The sequence below is a fragment of the Ruditapes philippinarum genome, unplaced genomic scaffold (genome assembly GCF_026571515.1).
Source record: "Ruditapes philippinarum isolate M1 unplaced genomic scaffold, ASM2657151v2 ctg136_1_1_1_1, whole genome shotgun sequence".
Taxonomy (NCBI): domain Eukaryota; kingdom Metazoa; phylum Mollusca; class Bivalvia; order Venerida; family Veneridae; genus Ruditapes; species Ruditapes philippinarum.
In genome coordinates this window covers 3,141-30,309 of record NW_026861872.1, presented here as the reverse complement: position 1 = coordinate 30,309, position 27,169 = coordinate 3,141, and the positions used below count along the sequence as shown (strand labels likewise).

Genomic DNA, 27,169 nt, shown 5'->3' with positions numbered 1-27,169 from the left:
GCACAGGGAAGGCAATAAAAAACTTTAAACAACTATATATTTGTTAGAGGCAATCTTTAAGTTATGTTAAAACATCCGGTGTATTTCTTTACTGTTATTTATTTACCCTTTTTATAAACCTGCTAAATTTATGTAATGGATTATCTAACAGTTCATTTGCAGTTTAAAGAATTTTAACATCGAATTACAACAACACTGCCATTGTCACCAAAAATACTTTCATCACAAATGATCAGTCTCAAGATGATGAAAATTTATACATAAAAATCCCTCGATTCATGGTACCTGCCTAAAATTGCTTACAATCTTTTCATTTGACCTTGGAACCTGGCATGTGACGTTTGCTCCAGATAAGCTTTTCTGTCTGTCTTCTGTCTAAGTGTGACCCTGACCTTTGACATAGAGACCTGCTTTTATGCTAGAAAAATTACTTCTCATTTGGTGAATATTTGAATCAAATAATTCTAAAATTCATACATGTATATAGAAGACTCTAGACATTCCATTATATCTGGTGACCTTGACCTTGCACATATTGACCTTTATAATATGCCGGTAACATTAAATCTTAACATTTCTGATTTAATCCCTCATTTCAAAACTACTCAAATGTCTATAGATATACATGCATTTTGCAAAAAGTTTTATCTGACCTTTAACCTCTATGTGTGACTTCCCGTTTGATCTTTGCCACAGATACCTGAATTTTCTGTGAACATTAATTTTGTGCCATACAAGCACTTTTTTCTGATCTTTAAGTGAAAACTTGACCCTTCACTTAAAGACTTGGTTCAAGTGCCTGACTAAATGTCTCAAAGTGGTGAACAACTATATATAGTTATAATTAAATTCATCCAGGGCTGTTGAAGATGTTCCTGACAAAGTAAACCACCACCCCACCCTGTTCCACCTGACAAGGTATGTATTTTTCAAATGGGCATATAATTTATAAAGGACATACAAACGTCTCTTCGTGTATAAATGCTAGTAAAATGGGGTGCCATGATAACAGTTGACAATAAAATCTGTGAGCTTGTTTAGTCAGCATGTTCAATAGAAAGAATACTAATTCTTAAACCTACAGCAGTGAGGGACGTGTGACTTAAAAGTGAAACTCTATGATTCAGCAAAAAGGTAGACCTTATATCTGGAGGAAGGACATTAACTAACAAATACCCAAAATTGATAATTTTTAAACAGGAACCTCAACCACAAGCCACAGTAACAAAACGATCTTGTTATTTCAGGTATATAAGGTAATCCGATTGCAGTTTATTCACAATGTAAACATCTCTGCATGAGGTTGTTTAAAGTAAAATTACCTTACCTACACTTAATTCATAGCTACTGTATGGTTTTAACCTCAATTATCTTAAATGTCAAACCAAGTAGTTTGTATGTCTGGTTTTATCAGGCCTGATACTGCTACGGTGGGGTACAATTACAAAAACATGAATAAAACAACAGCAGAAAATGTTGATAAGTGCAGATTAGCTGCCTATTTAACTGGTGTTTTTTTTCTTTAAATATCTACTTGAAACCCTGCAGTCTTGGTGCAAATAAAAATTGCATTAAGCAGGTGTTGAGCATGTTAAATGAATATTTCTCAAGTTCCTTCAGCATTTTTATAATTGTGTAGGATGGCGCTTAGTATTAAGACTGGATCAAATATTGTCAAGCTGACTTTTAATAATGAGTACTCCATCTTTAAAAAAAAAAATCAAAATTATAGTGATGATCAAAGACAGGAAAATTTGCATTGGCAGCTAGATTTAAATGGAAAAGTATTTAATGATAGGCTACTATTATGACAGAAAGATTTTGATGATGATAACCAACCTAGGCTGTAACCAATGACAAATGATGATAACCAGTATAACTTACGATTGCCAGGAACAGCAGATAACAGTATAAGCTACCATTATGCCAGAAACAGATTTTGATGAACTGAAACCAAGGCAGGCCATAAACAGTATTTGATGATGATAACCAGTCTTAGCTACCAATGCCGTTTTTGGTGACGATACAATCAGTGAGTGTATATTAGTATAAGATGCTGATTTATTCCAGTATCAGTTCGATGACAATTATAGATATATATTCTGAGCTTCCGTACTGCCATGAACATTTAAAATTATGATGAACTGGTCTTATGTACAACAAAATGAGGTACGGTCAAACACTCCTTACGAGTCCAATTAAATTCATAAGAGCGGAGGTTTAATTAACTTCAACATTATATAATAAGAAGTGCCAGTTCATACTTAACAGATCACTGCTCATGTTTAATACAGTTAATACAGTTCCCTTGAATAAGATTATAATTCCATCATGACATTTTCTATGTGTATTGAGCTGTTTTTAAATGAGATTAAATTTTCATCTTATAAAGTAAAACTGATTAAAAATGTGTGCCATAGGTCATATAAGTACTTACCAGTCAATAGTTATCTATTGCAGCATATTAAAAAAAACAACAACAACATAAACATACTTTTTTTCCATTTTCATCTGATTGAAGCTCAAAGGCCAAATAAAATGCTCTTTCAGGACATTTGCTTTAAGGCATATTCATAATGCTTCAGAAACAAATTAATTTTTACTTACCTTGAGTTTTATAATGTTTAAATAATGGATTTAGAGCAGGTTAGATGCTTGTTACATGAAAAAGGTAGTGCTAAATGTGAAACTATTTGTCATGAAAGTAACAAAAATGTATCACTTGATCTGTACTAACTGCCAAAAAGCTACCAAAAAAGAAGATGGTTTAGGTAATTGGCAATTCAGTAACTACTCATTAAGTAGTTGGAAATTATGAAGTAGAATGTACACCAAAAATAAGGAGCTTTTGAGAAATGGAAATAAAAACATTTCTAGGGTATAATGGGCCCAGAATTTTTCAAAAGCAGAATCTAAAAATATGATAAAAGGAATATTTTGAGCGGGAAAAAAAGGATGTCAACAGTTATTGCCCTTGAATTTAAATAAAATATAATAGCCATTTCCAATCTATGCTTTACTTTCAATTCTGTGAGTTCATTACAAATCATATTATATTTATGACACTGGGAGCAATGATAGGTTCAATAATATTTACATCAGTTAACTTTCCAGAACCCTAAATTTTATTTTTTAAAAATATGGATGTGTACCCAGTCACCTTATGTAGATCCTCAACAGACCATGTAACTCATATTGAGCATATATTTTCTTACCGTTAACCTTATTAAATTCTATGCAGGTACAGTTAAATTAAATATCACATCATTTTTATTTTTTTTTTTTTTGGTTGCAAACTTTGAAATTGAAATTCAAAAAAGTCAGCGTTTTTAGGGTTTTTTTTTGTTATATACAAAAGATATAGAAAGTCATTGAGAAATTATGTACTGTAAACAATTTGTTTGAATCACTTTAATACAGCTGTAAGCAATTAAAGTAATGTTAACATCTGCATGAGTTATAAGATGGAGAGACATTCATATAATTCATATCACAAAATAAATGCCCATATCTTTTCTCTACTTATTTGCCATATATTATGTAAACAATTAGCTTTATTTAATCCTGGATGACTTCATAAAATATCATACACATAAAAAAATATCTTCATCCATTTAAAGCTGCATGCCTCCAGATGAGCCAAAAAATATGTATAGAAAATCAAACTAGAGAAAAATGTACTTAAACTTTAAGAAAAATAAAGATTTCAAGATGAAAGTAATAATTTTCATCATTCATATAAATGTGCGATTAATGCCTGAGTTTGCAGTATTTATCACCATATTTCTACTGTAATAAAAAAACTATGTCAAACACTGTAATGACTATTTTTGCCAATTTTGACCTCTTTTTGGGGGCGCATGCGCAATGCGCCCCCAATGTAATAACGACAAATTCAGATTTACTATGATGTGAACACAATTAGTCAGCTACCTACGCTAAGCAAAATAGTTCCAAAACTTCGCAGTAACTCCAAAATCATAGTTCCCTATCTATTTTAAAATTGACTGGCCAATTTTGTACTAAATTTAGCAATCGTCTTTTAAAATTGTATGTATATTTTTGCTTTACGCGATTTTAATATTACTACGCCAGCGGTCGATCATAGCCAAAGTACTTGCATAAATATAGTACAAATTACATGTAGTCACAAGTTAATTAAGTGTCATAGAACTCAAAAATTTAGCAAGTAATGGAATACGGATTTCAGATCAGCTAACTTTAAAGCTTATAGGGCCTAATGCTTCATAAGTGTAAATTTAAGAAAAACAATGCATGCGTATGAATACGAACTATTTTCGCCCTTACGTCATTTTACCGCAATCGCCATTGTTTACAAGTTCATCCGTGAAAGATTGAGAAGTTTATATAGAATTTCCACGTGTTTAAAACGAGTTGTAAGTTTTATTTTACAAAAACCTTATCTCCCATTTACCTAAATGTTGTATAACTTTGCTTGTTGTGCATTTATCCATTTATCAGTGGCGAAATCGTCGTCAAATCGTTGGCGATTCTGGTTGCTTACAAAAAATACAAGGACTTAATACCGGATATGACTTTAAATACAACGTTATTCAAGATGACTGATGTTCATTGTTTATATTTCATAACGTTGATATTTAAGTTGCAATCAAAAGCTGTATTTTTTAGAAATTTTCTTCACAATCGGCCATTATCGGGTAAAGCTTTTTTGTACTGAATTGACCTTATCAAATTTTAAGTTTAGCAGTTCCTTCCCTTGAAAGTCCTCCCTCAAACCATTTCCTACCCAGACATTTTTGACCCATTTTTTTTTTTTTATATATTTTTTGGAGGTGAGTTATTTACATCTAGCGTATACATATTGTTGATGCTTACCTTACAGATTTTTTTAATAAAAAATATACAAGTTCAGTAATGATGTCTTATTACATTTTCTCAAAGAATGAACTGGATCCACGGTGCATAATCCATATTTGTACCCTCTTTGCGAAATCTGCTGAAACGGTACCTATCATTCACTGCTTAAAACAAACCAGCGGTGGATAACAATCATGTAAAATTTCATTGTAATAAGGAAAAGAGCTGAGGTATGACACTAAGAAACCACAGAACACTAGATTGTTTTATTTATGTGCTGATTCATCATGTGCCAGTCTCTCATGTACTGCAACTTCATAATAAGCTAAAAAAAATCGACATGTCTTGCCTTGTCCATCACCTCGGCTTACAGACACTTCACCCCCCAGACACTTCACCCTAGGCCCTTTTTTGCAGACACTTCACCCCTCATTTTAAGAAATTTGAGTAAGGTTATAATTATATTTACACTGGGGATTAGCATTGAAAAACCCTGACATTTGCTTAGTTCTGTGTAACATCTATACGCTACCAGTACAATTTTTTTTTGGAAAAATGCGTTTTGACTCAAATTGATACTACATAACTGACAGGTATTCATGCCACATGGTTAATTTAGAATTTTATCCAGGGAGACATGAGAATTATGCATAATATTTATACACATTTAAAGTTAAACCATGCATAATATATTGATTTCTTATTGGAGTGAAAAAAATGAGTACATGTACATAAATAATGTTCGGAAGTATAAAATGAACTAGGTACAAATATTGCTCTGTCAGATGTAGTTATACTTGGTTTTTATCACATATCACTTATCAATATGAAATCATCCATTTTATATATGCCAATTTTGGATGGGAATTTTGACAGTAATTTTGGGACTTTAAAAATAAAACATTTGAAAATTTGCTGTCTTTTTTTATTGGGAATGTAAATAGTTTTATAAGGGAAAAATGCTGTTCTATTACAAATAGAATAGATAATAGTTACAAATACTACAAATAATATATCAGGGATCGAAAAACAACAACAACAACAATGCTTAAAAAATAAAAATTTCCTACATGTTCTGACTCATTTTTCTTTTTTGAAGACATTTTTTCTTTTTTGAAGACACTGTTTAACTTACTTCTTTCTGGCTAAACATTTGCCAAATATTGCATTGTGACATTTTAAAAAAATTTTGTGGAACATACTGGAATCGCCGCACGGGCTTTTAGTAAGTTTTTACAAAATAGAATCGGACAGAATTAAGCGTTGCATTCAACAAATCAACATCAGTTTTGCCCATCAAACACAGGGGAATTATTTTGTGCTCTGTCCTACTAGTAAAACTTGAAAAATGGTTTCAAAAGAATTGAATTGAAATTTGATTAATTTATGCTAGAAATTTCACATGTCCTGCAGGATGGGCATTTTTGGGAGATTAACTTGTCCAGAGTCATTTTTACTCGTATTTATCATTTATGAGCGGACAAGTGGATTTGTCAAGCCTTGATTAACTGCAAGTGATTAACCACATTATTTCCATAAAACTTATACTACATGTAATTACATTGTTTGAGATAATAAATCATTTGACTTACTAGTGAAATAAGTTTAAGACTGCATAATATTGATATAAAAGTGAATTCAGTTAGTGGGTTCCAAACTACAGGTGGAAACTGTTCTATTTTCTATTCAAGTTTTTTTTTTGATGAAACAAAACTTAATCCTGACAACAGTTATATATGCTTAACAGTGTTGTATTTTGATTATTTTAAAATCTGTTGAAAATATTCATATTAAATTCATGAAAAGAAGTTTAAAAAAAAAGAGAAAGAAATGAGATTTGGGCATAATTTTTAAGAAGGTAAAGATACTTCAATGAAAAAGTAAGATAGGTAACAAAAATCAATCAAACGAAAAACTCATTTAAATTTCAAGTTGTTCCTGACATGTCTAAGTTGTTCCTGACATGTCAGAACAAAATTAATAATTTTTTTTTTTGAAATCTGGTAACCTCGAGCTATGTTCTCTACCGATTGAGCTATGATTCCGACAATTATTACTCACTTTTACAATAATTATTGTTAGTCAATCATATCTGGACATGCAACATTCAACTTACCCATATATATGCCTTTAAAAAGGACTGTTTCGACTATAAATATTTTGAAATTATAAAGAAATTGCCCCTATTATTCTTTACAGTCTATTGTGTATAGGCTAAATTTAGGAGACACTTGTGAAAATACGCAATGAAAAATGAATAATTACATTGAAAATACAGGAAATGAAAATGAGCATTTTACTTTATCAATATTTCTTAATGTTTCAATGAAGTATGTAATAAATTAAAAGAACTATTGTATTGATTAGGAAAAGTTTTTATTTCAGGTTTGTGAATAAAGGCTTGTTTGTTAGATTTCAATTGTGGCTCAGTTGGTTGTTTGCTGAGAAGCTGTGAAACATAATTATACAGGCCATTAAGGTAAAAACATGTTAGCTTTTTTCTGACTTTGATATATATATCCATCTTACTGTAGCATAACAAAAGAGAACAATAGAATTTATTCCATAACAATAGAATATGGGGCCATGGCCCTTTAATAAACAAAAGGAAAAACAATAGTAATGGTCCTTAATCCCTTTTCGGTCACACGGGCAAACATTTTCTTCAAGTAAGACCATACATTATATATGTTAGAAAGTTAAAAAGGAAATGTTCATTGTTATATATATATTTGGTTTGAAAATCTTTGTATATTTACAATTTTGACCAAATAGTTTCTCAAAGTATTTATTTGACATTAACTGACATAATTAGTGGCATATGTTTCTAACTTCTTTTCCAGGAGGTTTTTGTCAGATTGATGAATGTGAAATTAAGAGGACCCATTTTGAGGATGCTTTTTATGAATGGAATCACGAGAGATGAAGTCTAAAATGTGATACTGTCAATGTGACTAACCTTGAAGTAAACAGATGACACAATGTTTTTTCAATGTCATGGGCATATAATGAAGAGGTACATGATTATTTGTATACACTTTTCCTTAATAAATACTTTCTAAATGTTTGACATGTTAAAAGGCCAACACAGGGCTCAAAGTTTATTTAAAATCTGTAAGCTTGGCACTTAGAGCCAATTGTATATTAATTATTTCAATATCTTTTCATTATGCAATCTGTTGTTAATTTAGGAACAAAAGTCGATAGCAAAAACATTTTAGCCGTGTCATGACGAAACCAACATAATGGGCATCCGCCCAGTCTGATCAGGATCCATACTGTTCGCTATCAGTTTCTCTACTTGTAATAAGGTTTGTAAGCGAACAGCATGGATCCTGATCAGACCAACCTGGTCTGGATCCATGCTGGTCGCAAACCCATTATGTTGGTTTTGTCATGACATGGCTCATTTGTGACATGTAATTCACTTAAATTGTATTTTGAAATTCAAGTTTTCATTTCTTTCACCTCAAGGCATTTGACATTGAAATAGTGACTTCATGTAGTAAGCAGTCAGTAAAACCTAATCATCTCATCTTGACTTAGCTGTATATAGATTATCAGAATCACTCACATTTACAAATTTATATGACTTTAAAAAGTTGTGTTACTAAGTAAATAAATAGATTTAATTGGGGTGACCATAGTCAAAGTAATGCACCTAAACCACTTACCTTTAAAGATATACTATGCTCATCAGTAAAATATTTTAATCATGAAAATGTATTGAATTCTATGCAATTCTTTTTGAATATGTCTAATTTGAATGAATTAACTATGCATTGGAAGCCATGTTCCTTCTTACGAGACAAAAAAAAATTTGGTCCTTCTTAAAAAAACTGTCAGTTTCCTAACAACACTATATATTTATATTGTGACCAACTATAGCATGTGGTGTTTTAACATTACATAGCTACTTTATGTAAACACAAAACATGCTTATTTTATGTTTACAAAGAGACTGTGTAGCAATTATCAATGTTCTATTATATTTAATATGGATTCTTTAATGTGAGAAAGCAATCCAGCTAGCTTTAAAAAAAGGCGGTGGTTCTACTCAGATGCTCGTTTGTGAAATCTGATCAGAGGGGTTGAGCTCTGGCATTGGTCGCGCATTTTTTGGTTTTATACCTTTATAAATCAGAGTAATTCTAACAGAAAGATGCTGAAAAAAAGTTAACATACAAGTATGGAATATCTCGGTCAGCAATAAACTTTTTCAAAACTCTATTTCAGAAAACAGAGATGCTTGTTTGACAGATACAGTAATAGTAGGAGTTATGAGGGAAGATAGAATGCAGTGATAACTATATTGAGGCACCACTTCATCACCAAGAACATGAAATGAATTATCAATGTTTTCAATGTGTTTGAACACCCATTTTAAATAATACAGCTCAGAGTGAATTTTTCAAAATAATTAATTCTGTTTTCAAAGTTTTTTATTTAGATCTTAGTTGATCTTGTCAAGTACTTAATTTTTTTAGGGATGGCAACAATTACTAAAATCAATACTCGAGTACTCGGTCATTTAGAGTATTCGGTTACTGGGATGATTTCCAATGATCTTTAAATTTTTATCACACAATATCAACACCGTCTGCATGCTACCTTCATTTCTATTTTAATTCATAGAATTTGTAGCTATAAATAGGATTGCAAGAAATACATATAATAAATATAAGCATAAGAAATGTCAATGACAGCATTTATTATATACCTATAAATTTTCTTCCTAAAACACAGGATTATCTTGAAGCGCAAATAGTTTTCAACGGTTAGAAAATTCTGTATTATGTTAGAGACAAATACAGTACCATATATGAAAGGCCTGGACTATTTTTATGCTCCCCAAAAAATTTCGGGTGAGCATATAGTCGCCGCCTTGTCCGTCCGTCCGTCCATCCCCTTTTCTTGTCCGGGACTTAACTTTGAAACAACAACAGGTATTAACATGAAACTTTGTAGGTAGATAGATCTCATTGAGTAGGTGTGCAGTGCACAAGAACCTTAACTCTGCCTTGCTTAATTTTTGAATTATTCCCCTTTGTTTATTTTACACTTTGAACTTTGTCCGGGACATAACTCTAAAACTATAAGAGGTATCAACATGAAACTTTGTAGGTAGATAGATCTAATTGAGTAGGTGTGCAGTGCACAAGAACCGTAACTCTGCCTTGTCTAATTTTTGAATTATTCCCCTTTGTTTATTTTTACACTTTGAACTTTGTCCGGGACATAACTCTAAAACTATAAGAGGTATCAACATGAAACTTTGTAGGTAGATAGATCTAATTGAGTAGGTGTGCAGTGCACAAGAACCGTAACTCTGCCTTGCTTAATTTTTGAATTATTCCCCTTTGTTTATTTTACACTTTGAACTTTGTCCGGGACATAACTCTAAAAGTATAAGAGTTATCAACATGAAACTTTGTAGGTAGATAGATCTCATTGACTTGGTATGCAGTGTACAAGAACCGTAACTCTGCCTTGCCTAATTTTTGAATAATCCCCCTTTGTTTATTTTACACTTTGAAATTTGTCCGGGACATAACCTTTAAATTATAAGAGGTATCAACATGAAACTTTGTAGGTAGATAGATCTCATTGACTTGGTATGCAGTGCACAAGAACCGTAACTCTCCCTTGCCTAATTTTTGAATAATCCCCCTTTGTTTATTTTACACTTTGAAATTTGTCCGGGACATAACCTTTAAACTATAAGAGGTATCAACATGAAACTTTGTAGGTAGATAGATTTTATTGAGTTGGTAAGCAGTGCACAAGAACCTTAACTCTCCCTTGCCTTATTTTTGAATTATCCCCCTTTGTTTATTTTTACACTTTGAACTTTGTCCGAGACATAACTCTCAATGTAAAAGAGATATCAACATGAAACTTTGTAGGTAGATAGATATCGTTGAGTAAGTTTGCAGTGCACAAGAACTGTAACACTGTCTTGCCTACTTTTGGAGTTATTGCCCTTTGATCATTTTGACACTTTGAACTTTGTCCGGGACATTATTCTAAGCAGTGCTTAAGAATTATTACTCTGCCTTGCCTTATTTTGAAGTAATTGCCCTTTGTTTATTTTTACTTTTTGACTTTTGTACGAGACATAACTTTAAAACTATTAGAGATATCAACATGAAACTTTGTAGGTAGCTAGATATAATTGGATAGAACTGCAATGCTTAAAGAACCTAAAGAAAGCCTGGTCTAATTTTGGAGTTATTACCGTAATTTCATTTTTACACTTTGAATTTTACCTTGGACATAACTCTGATATCATCAGGCAACTTTATAGATGGATAGATCTAATTGAATAGAAGTGCAGTGCAAAAAAAAACATAACTCCGCTTTGCCTAATTTTGGGGTTTTTTGCCCTTTGTTCTTTTTTTTTTATACTTTCCAGTGTCCAGAACCTTCTCGGGGAGCATCACCCGGTTCAACCGGTTTCTTGTTAATGTTGGTTCTGATCTTAGCTGTGTATAACATAGTATATGGAAACGGCAACCAAAATAATAAAAGGTGTGGCTGGTTTTTGCACAAATTACGTATTCATCTGTCAGTCATAATTTATTTCTTGACAGCTACATTTCTTTTCTGAAATTTCTTATATAAGTGTAGTATAATGAAAATCATTTATACTTCAAACGAAAAGGTATATTATTAAAGGAAAATTATGTTGTAGTAGCTTTCTGAGGCTATGCATTTTTCTACTTGCAATGTTGGAAAATTGTTATCTAGCTCGCCCTTTAGTCTCGCAAAGATATCAATTTCCCACCGCTGCTCGTAGCAAAATACAAAACCTCAGAGAGCTACTACAACATTATATTCTGTATATATATTTTTTATAATTAACAAGTTTTAGCTATCCTTGATTTTTTATTTTATTCAATCAAGTTTGATTTTTTAAAATATATTTATATGAATGCATGCAGCTTTGAAATAGATTTTACTTATGTATATTTGGCAGCAATTCACATGTAGCTCTTCGAAAAAAAATCACTGGAGCAAAAAAAAATTTATAGGCATAAAGTGATACCCGTTCTGTCATCATCAGTTTTTGGTTTTTAGCTCACCTGAGCTTGCTCAGGGTGAGCTTTAAGGATCGGTGAATGTCCGTCGTCCGTCCACAATTGCTTGTGAACACTCTAGCGGTCGCATTTTTGCCTCAATCATCATCAAACTTGGTCAGGATGCTTATCTAGTTGAAAGCATGGATGAGTTCGAACATGAGTCATCTCGGATGAAAGGCTAGGTCACAAGAGCTAAAAAAAAGAAAAACCTTGTGAACACTGTAGAGGTCACATTTTTGACCCAATCATCATTAAACTTGGTCAGGATGTTTGCCTAGGTGATAGCTCGGATGAGTTCGAACATGGGTCATCTCTGATGAAAAAGTAGGTCACAGGAGCTATAAATAGAAACACCCTTGTGAACACTCTAGTGGTCACATTTTTAAACCAATCATCATCAAACTTGGTCAGAATGCTTGTCTAGTCAATTGCTTGGATGAGTTTGAACATGGGTCATCTCTGATGAAAAACTAGGTCACAGGAGCTAAAAATAGAAAAACCTTGTGAACACTCTAGTGGTCACATTTTTGACCCGATCATCATCACACTTTGTCAGGATGCTTATCTGGTTGATAGCTCGGATGAGTTCGAACATGGGTCATTTAGGATGTAAAACTAGGTCACCGGAGCTATAAATAGAAAAACCTTGTTAACACTCTAGCAGTCACATTTTTGCATCAATCATCATCAAACTTGGTCAGGATGCTTATCTAGTTGATATCTTGGATGAGTTTGAACATGGGTCATCTCAGATGAAAATGTAGGTCACCGGAGCTAAAAATAGAAAAACATTGTTAACAATCTAGCGGTCACATTTTTGCATCAATCATCATCAAAACTTGGTCAAGATGCTTGTCTATGTGATAGCTCGGATGAGTACAAACATGGGTCATCTCGGATGAAAAAGTAGGTCACCGGGAGCTAAAAATAGAAAAAACCTTGTTAACACTCTAGCAGTCACCTTTTTGCATCAGTCATCATCAAACTTTTGTCAAGATGTTTGTCTAGTTGATAGCTCGGATGAGTTTGAACATAGGTCATCTTGGATGAAAAAGTAGGTCACCTGGGGTAGAAATAGAAACACTCTTGTGGTCACATTTTTGCATCAATCATCATCAAACTTGATTAAGATGCTTGTCTAGGTGATAGCTCGGATGAGTTCGGAAATGGGTCATCTCGGATGAAAACTAGGTCACAGGAGCTAAAAATAGAAAAACCTTGTCTACACTCTAGTGGTCACAATTTTGACTCAATTGTTAGCAAACTTGGTCAGGAAAACTTGCCTAGGTCATTGCTGGGAATAAATCGAACATGGGACATCTCGGATGAAAAACTAGGTCACAGGAGATAAAAATAGAAAAATCTTGTTAACACTCTAGTGGCTACTGTTGTGATCCAAATATTCTGTTAATTGGTCTAAAAGTTTGTTTTGATGATTTCTAAGTCAAGATCCAACATGGGTCATCTTGGATGAAAAAACTAGGTCACGCCGCCCAAATATGGAAAAGCCTTGTTAACATTCTACTGGTTACATTTTCGACTCAATTATCATCAAACTTGTCAGGATGCTTGTCTAGGTAATTGCTTGGATGAGTTCGAAATCGCATGTGAAACTAGGTCACCGGAGCTAAAAAATAGAAAAATCTTGTTAACACTCTTGTTGCTACTGTTTTGATCCAAGTATCCTGGAAATTGGTCTGACAGTTTGTTTTGATGATTTTCTAGGTCAAGTTTGAATATGTGTCACCTGAGTAAAAAACAAGGTCGCACTTCTCAAATATGGATAATCCTTGTTAACACTGTAGTGGTCACATTTTTGACTCACCTGTCGTGAGACTTGGTCAGAATGTTTGTCTAGGTAATTGTTTGGATGAGTTTGATAAGTCAGGTGAGCGATCTAGGGCTATCATGGCCCTCTTGTTTTGTATGGTTTTATTTAAGAAATATTTTGTTCCAGTTATTTACAGATGTTTGTATGATTATTGGATTAAAGTTAAAGTACACTGATTTTCTTGTTATACACTACAATCCATTGTAACATCTTGAAATGTTTTCCATGATATATACATATATATTTATATATGGAATAACTATATGGTCTCAACCATGACTTGGTAGTTTTTAGCTCGACTATTTGAAAAATATGAGAGCTATTGTAGTAACCCAGCGTCCGCGTCTGCGTTGGTTTAAGTTTATTTTTAAAGTCAAATATCTCAATTATTGCTTGAGATATTCAATTGAAACTTACAATAGTTATTTATAGTAACAATGTACATCAGATTGACAAGTTGGATAACTCTGCTTACAATATTAAAACTTCACATGCATTTAGGGTCATAATTGTACATGTAGGTTACTGACCAAGATCCATAATTTTATCGAGAATTTAGGCTAATTTTTTCTCCCCTTTTCAACTTAGAATTTAATGGTAAAGTTTTTCTTGTAAGCATGTTATCCTCCATAACTACTGAAGGGTTTGTGCCTTTTTTGGGACAATTTTATGCATTCATGATAATAAAGCAGTGATTTACTTGATAAAACATCTTAATCCAAGCCTTTGTACCTTTTCGGTCAGTTTTTATGTATTCATTGGTAAGCATTTTTATACTCAATAAACACCCTTGTGACAACTTTTTCGAATAGTCGAGCCTTACTGTCCTCAGACAGTTCTTGTGTTTGTATAATAATAACTGAACAAAAGTTTGAAGGAGTTATATTTCACAAGGTATGCAAACAATAGCTGTTGGTAGGACAGCACACTCAACTATATGCTTAGTGCTTGACAATAGAAGAACCTTGGTTATTTAAAATATTTTAAGTTCACAAAAGGACCAAAAATTTCTTTAAACCCAATATTCTACAGATATAAGCATTGGAGAGAGTCCTAGCTAGTATGCTCGCAAAGAAATGTATAACATTTCAATTTATTTCAAAGCCAGATGTCTATGGAATACGATAATATCTTGAAGCCATAGGCAATCTTTAACAAATGGGTGCCTGATCGGGATCAAGTGTGCAAAGTTTCAATGCCATATGTCAATGGACTTCGGGAAAAATTGAGGTGATAGACGCCAATGTTCAGATGACTAGGATAATTCTACTTATTCTTATCGAATAATCGAGTAAAAATGTGACATCTGCTTTGAAAGTAGGAATGGCATCTGCTTGTAACAATAGACCACAATACAATCAACATAATGCGCCCCCAGCAGTGCTTTCAGCGCTTTGATTTGGTAATCTTTTTGGATTTTAAGAGCCATTAGCCATGTGTAAATTGCTTTCTTTGTTCACCTTACAATATTTTACTTAAAAAAACATTTTCCAAATTTTCACAAAAATTAGCTTGAAGGTGGAAGCATGCTGCTTTAAGAACTACCAAACAAAATGACTGTTTAAAATATGATATACCGTATTAACTGAAATAAATTTTTCTACAAGTCACTGTAACTGAATAGTGGACAATGTTCACCGAATTAATCACGAGGTTTATTACATTGACTTATTTGTCATACCTAGGTAGGTCTCGTCATAAAACTTTGGCACATGTTGCGAACAACCAAGCTTGTACAAAATATACCTTGTACGAACTAATCAAAAGGTATAAGCCTGTACCAGTTGTCAAAATCTTATGTCACTGTTGCATGTAGTAGATCATCTTCAAACAGACAGGTAATACTATATAGAAAACAAAAATCAACATTCTTGCATCAAGTTTCACACAATTTATGACAAAGTTTTTGTTACTTTTTTTTTCAAAATGTTACATTTAATATACTATATCACACACTGAGTAAAAGTGTAATTTCAGTCACTGTGAGAAGTATATTGTGATCTTTAAGGGAAAGAAATGACGATATCAAGAGACTGGTATTTTACTATCTAACATTTATTTGTAATTTTATGCAGGATGGATGTTCCACATCAACATTTAACAATAGGTCAATGCTTCTTCATAACCAATAAAGATTTCATAATTTTGATACAGTCGAGTTGGTAACATGCAATAAATCAGTTATTATTTTACACTTTTGCATAAATAACAGGACAAATTAATGAATAATTTCATAATCTGAACCACTTTAAATACAAACTTAAGACTTAAAGAAAAATATTCTTCAATCTTCATGACCAAATATTCATATAGAGAAAAATGAAGAACTTTGTACATGTACACCTGTTTCATGTGCAATACAACTTAATGATGCAGGGTACCAATGTATGACTAGACCAAGATAAATGAACAATGCATGCGTATATCGTATGTATGTCATTTATGTTAAATGAGAATCCTGATGATCCCCCACAAAAAGTAGCTTTCACTTTAAGAGTACGGACCCAAGACATGTCAGCTATCATGCTCGCAAAGGTTTAATTATGAAACATTTAGTTGTGATAATTTACCTCCTTGAAATTTCCCAAAGACATGAACATTTAGTAGTAGTAATTTGGTGAAAATGTGTGTCAAAATAATACAAGAGCTGATTGAACCAGGTGATGCTCCCCGAACAGGTTTTGGACACAGAAAAGCATACCTCTTATAGTGTCAGAGTTATGTCACAAAGTTCAAAGTGTAAAAATGAACAAAAAGCAATAACTCCAAAATAAGGCAAGGCAGAGTAAAAGTTCTTTTTCTTGTACTTCTACTCAATGAGATCTATCTACCTACAAAGTTCATGGGATGTGTCTATATTTAGAGTTCTACTCAATGACTTGGAAAAGTTGCTAAAGCTGTAAATAAGTGTACGACTCAAAGGTGAGGGTAGCAATAAAACATTTAGATTGTGAGCGGAAGACAGACCAACAGAACTCAATGAGTTGGCTGTTTCTGCAACTAACTAATACCCACTGAGATCTATCTAGTATCTGCAAACTTTTATGTTGATACATTCTCAGATATATCCAAAAAATTGCAAATACTGTACCATCAAATCATAGGTGCAACCATATGAAGTGGTGACAAAAGTTATGTGATCTCCCACCCTGAACCTAAGGGCACTACCCAGTCAAGATCAGTAACAACTAAAGTTTAGTCATCACTATCTTAAATGGCTGTGAAAACCATCAAAAGATACTGCACTTAAAATATTAACAGTTGATATTTAATTCCTTTCTTCATTGAAAAAAAAGTGTGATCTGGGGTTAAATGGTTAAACGGTGGGTAGGCACGAAATTTGCACCGTCACAACCAGCATTTGTGTATCTATAGGAAAATGCGTACATCAAAGTTTTTTTTTACTTACTTGACCCTAAAACATTTTCAATATACCTGAAACTAGAATATCTTAAATATCTTATATCATACCTGTAAATACTAAAAAAAAAAACATCAATACTTTAGTCTGTTCATTTTATCCATTAGTTAAAAGGAATTTTAATGAATATCATATGCATGGTTTGGTGACAGCTGTACTGGTTTAAACAGCCACATAATCCCCCCTGATCATCACCTTAAAAAAGTCAACAAATTTGTTTACCAATTTTGTAACTATTTAGTTCTATATGGCTGCATACAGCATCAAAATTGAGGCCTTAAATTTAATAGTCATTCTTTGCTCAAGACTTTTCAGTGTAGATAACCCTAGTCCTTAAAGGTTAAATATGTTTAATAATTAATCTTAAAATTTTCTAAATGAGGATGATCTTAGCAATGTCCAGTAATTTTGACATCAGAAACAAAGGACATGATGAAGAAATGTGTTAACTTGTAACTACATCATGAGGACTGGTTTACTTTTTGCTTTTTAATTTAAATTACAAAAGATTGAAGCCTGTTTGTTAGTTTAAGCATATTTATTCAAGGTTGATTGCAAAACAAGTACTTGCAACTTATATTTATCACTTTCGAGTCATTTTCCTGGATCCAACAGGTACTGGTGTCATAAGAGAAACAATGTCGTGACTCAAGTATGGCTCAAACCCATTGAATCCCTGAGTTGAGAGGCAACCACCTTGACCACTAGGCCACCTTTGTTGAAGAAGTGAGGGAGTACAAGACAAAAGTCATAAAACAGAAATTGCTACTTCACTTCAAACAGAACAGACCAGCTTAAATCAAAAATAACTATATTATAACTATTTTCAAAATACAATTTCCACATTGTCATGTTTTCATCTCATTAAAATTGACACTACATTATAATTTTAACACATGGTATTATATGCTATTCTGATTAACTATTACATCAGAGATAATCTCCGTTTAAATGCCTGTCAAATCTCAACAATGATTTCCACTCCTAATTCTACCCCTCGGACAGCACTAGTACAATAGCTGTCCTGTACTAATCAAGTATTTTTAGGTAATCAGAGAATTGAAGAACGGTGATTTAGGCCACCACGCCTTCGATCCTACCTCCTGGAGAGTATAATGAGCAAGCAAAGTTTTTGTGTGTGTTTTTGGTAAATAAATGGTGTGTGTAGAATTCATTTAAAAAGAAGGATATGTCAATTCGTCAAAGAAATGGTTGGGTGTAACAAAAACTTGATGATTGATATATGAACAGTTGATCTCAAATACTGTATAATGATGTAAAATAGAAATATTATGCCTTTGTTTTTTTTTGTTTTTTTTTGTTTTTTATTATTGATAAAAAAAGGTCAGAAAAAAACAATTATTTACTTACTTTAACGTCATAAATAAACAAGTATTTAAACAGGAACTACATTACAATACTGTGACTTAAAATAGTTCATATAATTATCATGTTTATGATAGCCTGTTGTTTCCTAAATTCATCAGCAGTTTACTAAGTGAAACTACATGACACAGTGCACTAACATGATTATATTGTGATTATAACAACTGTGAAGTAGATTAAACCTATCATATCACTGGCATAAGACAGTTGAACAAAATAACCAAATGAAGCATTTATCAAATTTTACCATTACAATGGACACACATTCTCAGATTCTTAACAAGAGGGCCATGATGGCCCTGAGTAGCTCACCACAAACAACTGCTTTTCAGTGTTGGAAATAATCTGTTGTCAATATTTTCTAATATTAAATTTGAGCATAGAATATGTTTTACCAATAATTTGAAGAAATGCAATGACCTGGGACATTTAAGCTTTAGTTTAAACGGGGCCAATCAAATTGATATAAGCAAATTAAAATAAGGATGAATCATTTGTATGACATTACATAAATTAAATAAAGTATTACCTCCTTCAAATAGCAATCCTCCTATAAAGTTTGAATAATATGGGCCAAATGGAACTTATTCTCTGGAAACTGTTTTCAGTTTTGAGGTAATAGCGACCTTGAACTTTGACCGTGTGACCCCAAAATCAATAGGGGTCTTCTTCCCAATATGGACAATCATCCTATAAAGTTTGAACACTATGGGCCAAATAGAAATTAAGTTATGTTCTTGAAACTGTTTTCAGTTTTAAAGTAATAGTGACCTTGACCTTTGACCTTGTGACCCGTAAATCAATTGGGATCTTTTACCCAATATGGACAATCATCCTTTGAATACTGTGGACCAAATAGAACTTAAGTTATGCTCTGGAAACCATTTTCAGTGTAAGGGTAATAGTGACCTTGACCTTTGACGTTGTTCTTTGAAGGTTCTAGATTACTCAGCAGTGGGATAGGTCCCTAATTTGACACAAAAAAATGCCATTATAAGGCCAGGCCTACTCACCAAATATCTGACTTGCATGTACATACATTGCATATACATTGTGGTATCAGAGATTAATACATTAAGTTTTTCCTATATGAACCTATGTTAAAATAACAAGAGGGCCATGATGGCCCTGAAGTCGCTCACCTGTACATAGGCCCCCGGAGCAGGGCCAGTTTAAAGCCGGGGCTTTTATTTGAACAAACTTTGTAGACAACCATTAGAATATGTTTCATGCTAAACATCTAAGGTCTAGCTCGTTGGGATTTTTACACATATAGTTAAAAACAATGACACACCTGGAGCAGGGCCAGTTTTGACCCCAGGGCTTTTATTTGAACAATCTTTGTAGACACTTACTAGAAAATGTTTCATGCTTAATATCTAAACTCTAGCTATTCGGGTTTTTTAAAAGAAGTTTTTTAAGTTTTTGCTATACTCGTATAAGGAAAATCAATGTCCCCTGGGGTGGGGCCAATTTTGACTCCAGGGCTTTCATTTGAACAAACTTTGAAGACACTCACTGGAAGATGCTTCGTGCTTAATATCTAAACTCTTGGTATTTGAGTTTTTTCAAAGAAGATTTTTCAATTTTTGTTATAGTTTTACACATATAGGGAATATGAGTGACCTCCGGGGTGGGGCCAATTTTGACCCCAGGGATTATATTTGAACAAACTTTGTAGACAATCACTAGAAGATGTTTCATGCTAAATAAAATATCTTAGCTCTAGCTCTTTGGGTCCTTTAAAAGAAGATTTTTCAAGTTTTTACTATATGTATAAATGGAAAATCAATGACCCCCTGGGGTGAGGCCAACTTTGACCCCAGGGCTTTTATTTGAACAATCTTGGTAGACATCCATTAGAAGATGTTTCATGTTAAATATCTTAGCTCTAGCTCTTTTGGTTCTTTAAAAGAAGATATTTTAAAGTTTTTACTATATGCATATAGGGAAAATCAATGACCCCCTGGGGCGGGGCCAATTTTGACCCCAGGGCTTTTATTTGAACAAACTTGGTAGACATCTATTAGAAGATGTTTCATGCTAAATATCTTAGCTCTAGCTGTTTTGGTTCTTTAAAAGAAGATTTTTTAAGTTTTTACTATATGCATATAGGGAAAATCAATGACCCCCTGGGGCGGGGCCAATTTCGACCCCTGGGCTTTTATTTGAACAAACTTGGTAGACACCCATTAGAAGATGTTTCATGCTACATATCTTAGCTCTAGCTCTTTGGGTTCTTTAAAAGAAGATTTTTTAAGTTTTTACTATATGCATATAGAGAAAATCAATGACCCCCTGGGGCGGGGCCAATTTTGACCCAAGGGCTTTTATTTGAACAAACTTGGTAGACACTCACCAGAAGATGTTTCATGTCAAAAATCTAAGGTCGAGCTCTTTGGGTTTTTTTAGAAGAAGATATTTTAAGTTTTTTCTTTTGGTTGCCATGGCAACCAGAGTTCTGCATGGAATTAAATTCTTTGAACAATTTTCAAAGGTGACCACCAAAGGAACATTCCTGTGAAGTTTGGATGAAATTGGCTTAGTGGTTTATGAGGAGATGTCATTTAAAGTAAAAGTTTACGGACGACAGACGGACGACGGACGGACGAAAAGCGATCACAAAAGCTCACCCTGTCACTTTGTGACAGGTGAGCTAAATAGACACCCTTTAAGGCTGGGTCAAGTTTGATCATTCAGTATAATCATTCATAGCCATACAATCTTGATAAGGTTACAATATTAAAACTATTACAATAAAATTGTGTCAAGCATGTAAACAATAGGTCTTCCAGGAATCAGCTTTTTCCAGTGAAGTCTATAAAATGAAGTAACCCCTAGAACTGGTTCAATTTTCACGATAGGGGTGATAATGTGAACAACTTTATAGAGGTTTTCTAGGTCGGGCTATATCTTTAATATCTATAGTCACAGCTTGAAGTTATTGATAGAAAGATTGCATTAATTTAATCTATATTACCTCCCTTTGTCTATCTTTTCACAAGATCGATATTTGGTTAAGTTTCTTGCTACCGATCGAGCTTAGCTGAAAGCATTTACTTCCTTCCTAGACATGCAGGAAAAAAACTGTTACAGTAGTAGTTATATACAAGTTGATTCTCTGCAATTTCATTAACCTGATTTCCTCTTAGTCTATCATCATTAAACATAGAGATTAAATACAATGTATATATAATTTTTATTATAAATTTATATGAAAATATTATTGCTTATTTACTGATTTTATTGTAATGCATATATATTAAGAGGATATTTTTTCGTTTGAGTGAAATATGGAATATATTTTCACAAAACATGATAAAATGCCACATATTTTCACGAGCCGGGACGGCAAGTGAAAATATGTGGCATTTTATCATGTTGAGTGAAAATATATAAAATATTTCACTCAAACATTATCAAAGAAAAATGGTTATGAACACCCTTGCTTGCTACGCAACTGCAATTGTACAGCGCGCAGTAATATAATTATTGTCTTGTTTTGCACCCGATATTTTGCACAACATTGTGACGTCACGTAAACAACTCTAAACAAGAGGGCCATGATGGCCCTGAGGTCGCTCACCTGTATATAGGCCCCCCCAACCAACCCCCCCCCAAAGTTGCAGGGCCAATTTAACCCAAGGGTTTTATTTGCACAAACTTGGTAGACACACCCATAAGAAGATGTTTCATGCTAAACATCTAAGCTCTAGCTCTAGCTCATTGACTTTTTAAAAGAAGATTTTTTTAAAGTTTTTACTATACACATATAGTTAAAAACAATGACACCCCTGGGGCCGGGCCAGTTTTGACCCCAAGGCTTTTATTTGAACAAACTTTGTAGACACTTACTAGAAGATGTTTCATGCTTAATATCTAAACTCTAGCTATTTGGGTTTTTTCAAAGAAGATTTTAAGTTTTTGCTATACACATATAAAGAAAATCAATGACCCCCCGGGCGGGGCCAATTTTGACCCCAGGTCTTTTATTTGAACAAACTTTGTAGACACTCACTAAAAGATGTTTCATGCTTAATATCTTAACTCTAGCTATTTGGGTTTTTTCAAAGAAGATTTTTTAAGTTTTTGCTATACACATATAAGGAAAATCAATGACCCCCGGGGCGGGGCCAATTTTGACCCCAGGGCTTTTATTTGAACAAACTTGGTAGACGCCTATTAGAACATGTTTGATGCTAAATATCTTAGCCATAGCTCTTTGAGTTCTTTAAAAGAAGATTTTTTAAGTTTTTACTAAATGCATATAGGGAAAATCAATGACCCCCCGGGGCAGGGTCAACTTTGACCCCAGGGCTTTTATTTGAACAAACTTGGTAGACACTTATTAGAACATGTTTAATGCTAAATATCTTAGCTCTAACTCTTTTGGTTCTTTAAAAGAAGATTTTTTAAGTTTTTACTATATGCATATAGGGAAAATCAATGACCCCCTGGGGCGGGGCAAATTTTGACCCCAGGGCTTTTATTTGAACAAACTTGGTAGACACCTATTAGAACATGTTTGATGCTCAATATCTTAGCCATAGCTCTTTGAGTTCTTTAAAAGAAGAGTTTTTAAGTTTTTACTATATGCATATAGGGAAAATCAATGACCCCCCGGGGCGGGGCCAATTTTGACCCCAGGGCTTTTATTTGAACAAACTTGGTAGACACCCATTAGAACATGTTTCATGCTAAATATCTTAGCTCTAGTTCTTTGGGTTCTTTAAAAGAAGATTTTTTAAGTTTTTACTATATGCATATAGGGAAAATCAATGACCCCCCAGGGCGTGGCTAATTTTGACCCCAGGGCTTTTATTTGAACAATTTTTAAAGGTGACCACCAAAGGAACATTCCTGTGAAGTTTGGATGAAATTGGCTTAGTGGTTTATGAGGAGATGTCATTTAAAGTAAAAGTTTACGGACGGACGGACGACGGACGGACGGACGCCGGACGAAAAGCGATCACAAAAGCTCACCCTGTCACTTTGTGACAGGTGAGCTAAAAACGTCTGTACAGCGTTAATGACTGAATTAAAGATATTGGTGTTCGGATTAATTTTCTTAGTTAGACCATTTTCTATCATTCTAGATGGTTTTCAAAACAAAATTCAATAAAAAGTTGTTTGTATTTATCAGATTTTTAAAACAAAAATGGCGAAAGAAGTCCCTTAAAATAAATATGAGTTTTGACTCCGCCCACTTTCATATTTATATTTCATATTTATTTTTAAAAAATATGAAATATATTTGACTGATATAGCACCATATTTCATGGGTAAAATTAAATAAATATACATATTTCTGACATACACGTAAAACAAGGGTGCCATAGTCACAAAATACGCCCGTTTATGAAAGATTTAGATGGAGATGGGGGCATTATGGATAAGTGTTATGTAGCAAGCAAGTTTTTATCCTTGGCACTGTGTTGTTAAATGAACCTTAAAACAAATCAGTAGGGAAGATATGCACAGGATGTGTGACCTTGACCTTGGTCGCAGGGACCTGAATTTTATGCACGGCACTCAGCCTCACAATGATGAACATTTGTGCCAAATTATATTGAAATCCCTCTATGCATGTAGAAGTTTGCTCCAGACAAGTGTTTTGCTATGAGCTCTAACTGTGACCTTCACCTTTGACCTAGAGACTTGGTTCATGTGCAGGGCACTACGTCTCATGGTGGTGAACAATTCTATAAAGTAACATTAAAATTCCTCCATGCATGTAGAAAATATGCTCCGGACAACATCTGGATATTTAATCATCTCCAGTGACCTTGACCTTGCAAATATTAACCTAAATTAAATGTGTCACACCTGTAGTCATGATAGTTACCATTTGTGCTACAATCCATCAATAAATGATGACTAAATGGTCCCTATACACATCTTCAAATTTTTATTTGAACTCTATGTGTAACCTTGACTTTGGTCGCAGGGATCTGAATTTTGCGTGCGACACTCAGCCTCACAATGGTGAACATTTGTGCCAAGTTATATTGAAATCCCCCTATGAATGTAGAAGTTTTGCTCCCGACAAGCGTTTTTCAATGAGCTCTAAGTGTGACCTTGACCTTTGACCTGGATCATGCATGGAGCAATACACATCATGGTGGTGAACATTTCCATAAAGTATTATAAAAATTCTTCCATACATGTAGGAGATATGCTCCAGACAAAATCTGGATATTTCACCATCTTTAGTGACCTTGACCTTGCATATATTGACCTAAAGTACTTGTGTCATAGCCTTAGTCATGATAATGACAATTTGTGTTACAATCCCTCAATAAATGATGATTAAATCGTCCCTATACACATCTTCATATTTTTATCTAAACTTTGACCTCTATGTGTGGCCTTGACCTTTGACCTAGAGACCTAGTTCATGTGCGTGACATGGCTTCTCATAATGGTGAACATTTCTATGAAATTTCATTAAAATCCCTCCATGCGTGTAGGAGATATGCTCCGGACAAAATCTCATTATTTCATCATCTTTAGTGACCTTGACCTTGTATATATTGACATTAATTATATGTATCACAGCCATAGTCTTGATAATGACCATTTGTGTTACAATCCCTCAATAAATGATGACTAAATGGTCCATATACACATCTTCATATTTTTATCTGAACTTTGACCTCTATGTGTGACCTTGACCTTGGCCGCAAGGACCTGAATCTTGCGCGCGACACTCCGCCTCACAATGGTGAACATTTGTGCCAAGTAATATTGAAATCCCTCTATACATGTGGAAGTTTTGCTCCGGACAAGCATTTTTCAATGAGCTCTAAGTGTGACCTTGACCTTTGACCTAGAGACCTGGTTCATGTGCGCGACACTGCTCCTCATAGTGGTGAACATTTCTATGAAGTTTCATTAAAATCCCTCCATACATGTAGGAGATATGCTCTGGACAAATTGGACGCCGTCCGCCCGCCCGCCAGGGGCGTTCCCATAATACGTCCCGTTTTTCAAACGGGCGTATAAAAACTGGACTTGCAGATAATTCACTTGAATTTGAATCAGACAATGATCAGCTTAATTCACTGCTAAATCATCACTTGACAACAAAGGCGACAACTCACTTCAAACACAAGTACATAAGGTCAGCTACAAATGTACAAACAAAAGGCTTGAAAACATAAAAGATCTAGCGATGCTCAGAAAACTTACCAATCAGACTGTGTCTGCAATTTTCATGTAATTTTGTTGTGATTAATGCTTCCGAGGGATCACCTGTATTCCAGATTCTTACCTTTTTCTACAAGAAAATAATGATATCATAGTATACAATAAGGACATCTTACCTTCCCTTTATTGCTATCATGATCACTCTCAATGGCTTCATCTTTCATAAATGGGGAGTCACTATCAAAGCTTGGCTCTGACAGCCCGTCCGATCCGCTCATTTCTCCACTGTTTAGTTCCTCTTCCCGTTTTATAATTCTTTTCTTCAGCGCAAACATATGTCCGAGGGATACAGATGACGTTGAAACATCGGGATCCTCGCTGAGTGAAAAAGCCGACTTGATCTGATGCAACTTGATCAAGTTCACCGAGTGTTTGTTTTTATTGCTGTTTATTTCATTTTGACTAGAATCTGTATTGCTAACATTCCTGAAAGCACTTGGGCCACTCAGACTAAAGTTTGTTGAAAATGATGACAGTGAAGACGCATCACTGGACGACTGTGAAATAGGTCTGAAGTATGAGCCTTCCATTTTCCGTTTCAATTTCAGTCTTGCAAACGGAGATAATGAATTAAAACTGTTAGTTGACTCATCCAAGGGAGAAAACCTTGACGGGGATTCTATGGAGGACATTGAAAACGAATCCGCATCACTCATACTGTTAGACGGGATGTCAATAAGAGATCTTTGTTCAGGGGACATCACTCTATCCTCCTTCATCTGCATGAACTGAAAATAGTAGAATTGATGATGTACATGAATATATTTATTTTTCTATTTAAAAGAAAATAATTATTCACTACTGAGACCATTAATACCTTCAACTTTGACTGTGCTTTGATATTACCTGCCTATAAACAAATCAAGGTGAGCTCTAGTAAAAGAATATTTCCTGTTTTTTATAAATTCATTATCACAATGTATCATTACATTTATATTGTGATAATTATAGCAAGTAAAACAGGCAGATTTCAGAGGTGAACAATTCTGAGAACAAAAAGGTTATTTTCAGACATTCAACGATTATTTAAGTTTTGTTAATTTCTTTATTACTTTTCCATTTTCATTTAAAGTATGAACAAGAGCTACCTAAAGAAGAGACTGTTTCGCTAAAGGTCTCAGTGCAAGATATTATGGAGTTGTAGCATGTCTTTGGAAAATTGCGTTCAAAAAGAGCATAACTATGTCAAGATCCTTGATAATTACATCAAACATGTAGTTTTTATAGTTGCTCTTCAAAAGAGAATGGGGATAAATGATCATAAATAAATAATTCCAGAGTTTAATCATACCACACAGGTGTTTGATTTTTTTCACTGAGAAATTCTTCAGACAAAACTGGGTGTCACAGACAGTTTTTGGGCATATTAAACAGGACAAAATTCTGTCAAAATGTACTTAA

General features: G+C 33.7%; 1 protein-coding gene and 2 long non-coding RNA genes across 4 annotated transcripts in view; 2 read left to right on the top strand and 1 right to left on the bottom strand.

Moving 5' to 3' along the window:
- LOC132717196 (Kruppel-like factor 1) overlaps nt 1–26,499 on the bottom strand; it is a gene marked incomplete at its 5' end in the record, with an annotated part of 45,053 nt that extends 18,554 nt beyond the window's left edge. The window contains 1 exon segment of the mRNA XM_060700616.1: nt 25,885–26,499. Coding sequence (XP_060556599.1) covers nt 25,885–26,499 — 615 coding nt within the window.
- LOC132717199 (uncharacterized) lies at nt 4,386–9,539 on the top strand. 2 transcript variants are annotated; one of them, XR_009623923.1, is made up of 4 exons: nt 4,386–4,397; nt 7,225–7,318; nt 7,683–7,855; nt 9,076–9,539. It is a non-coding gene; the product is annotated as an uncharacterized LOC132717199 (long non-coding RNA). The 2 variants fall into 2 exon arrangements; XR_009623922.1 differs by lacking the exon at nt 4,386–4,397 and having other exon boundaries at nt 7,038–7,318.
- Nucleotides 11,748–13,924, top strand: LOC132717200 (uncharacterized). Its single transcript, XR_009623924.1, has 2 exons — nt 11,748–12,831; nt 13,113–13,924. It is a non-coding gene; the product is annotated as an uncharacterized LOC132717200 (long non-coding RNA).
- Nucleotides 26,500–27,169: the final 670 nt, after the last annotated feature.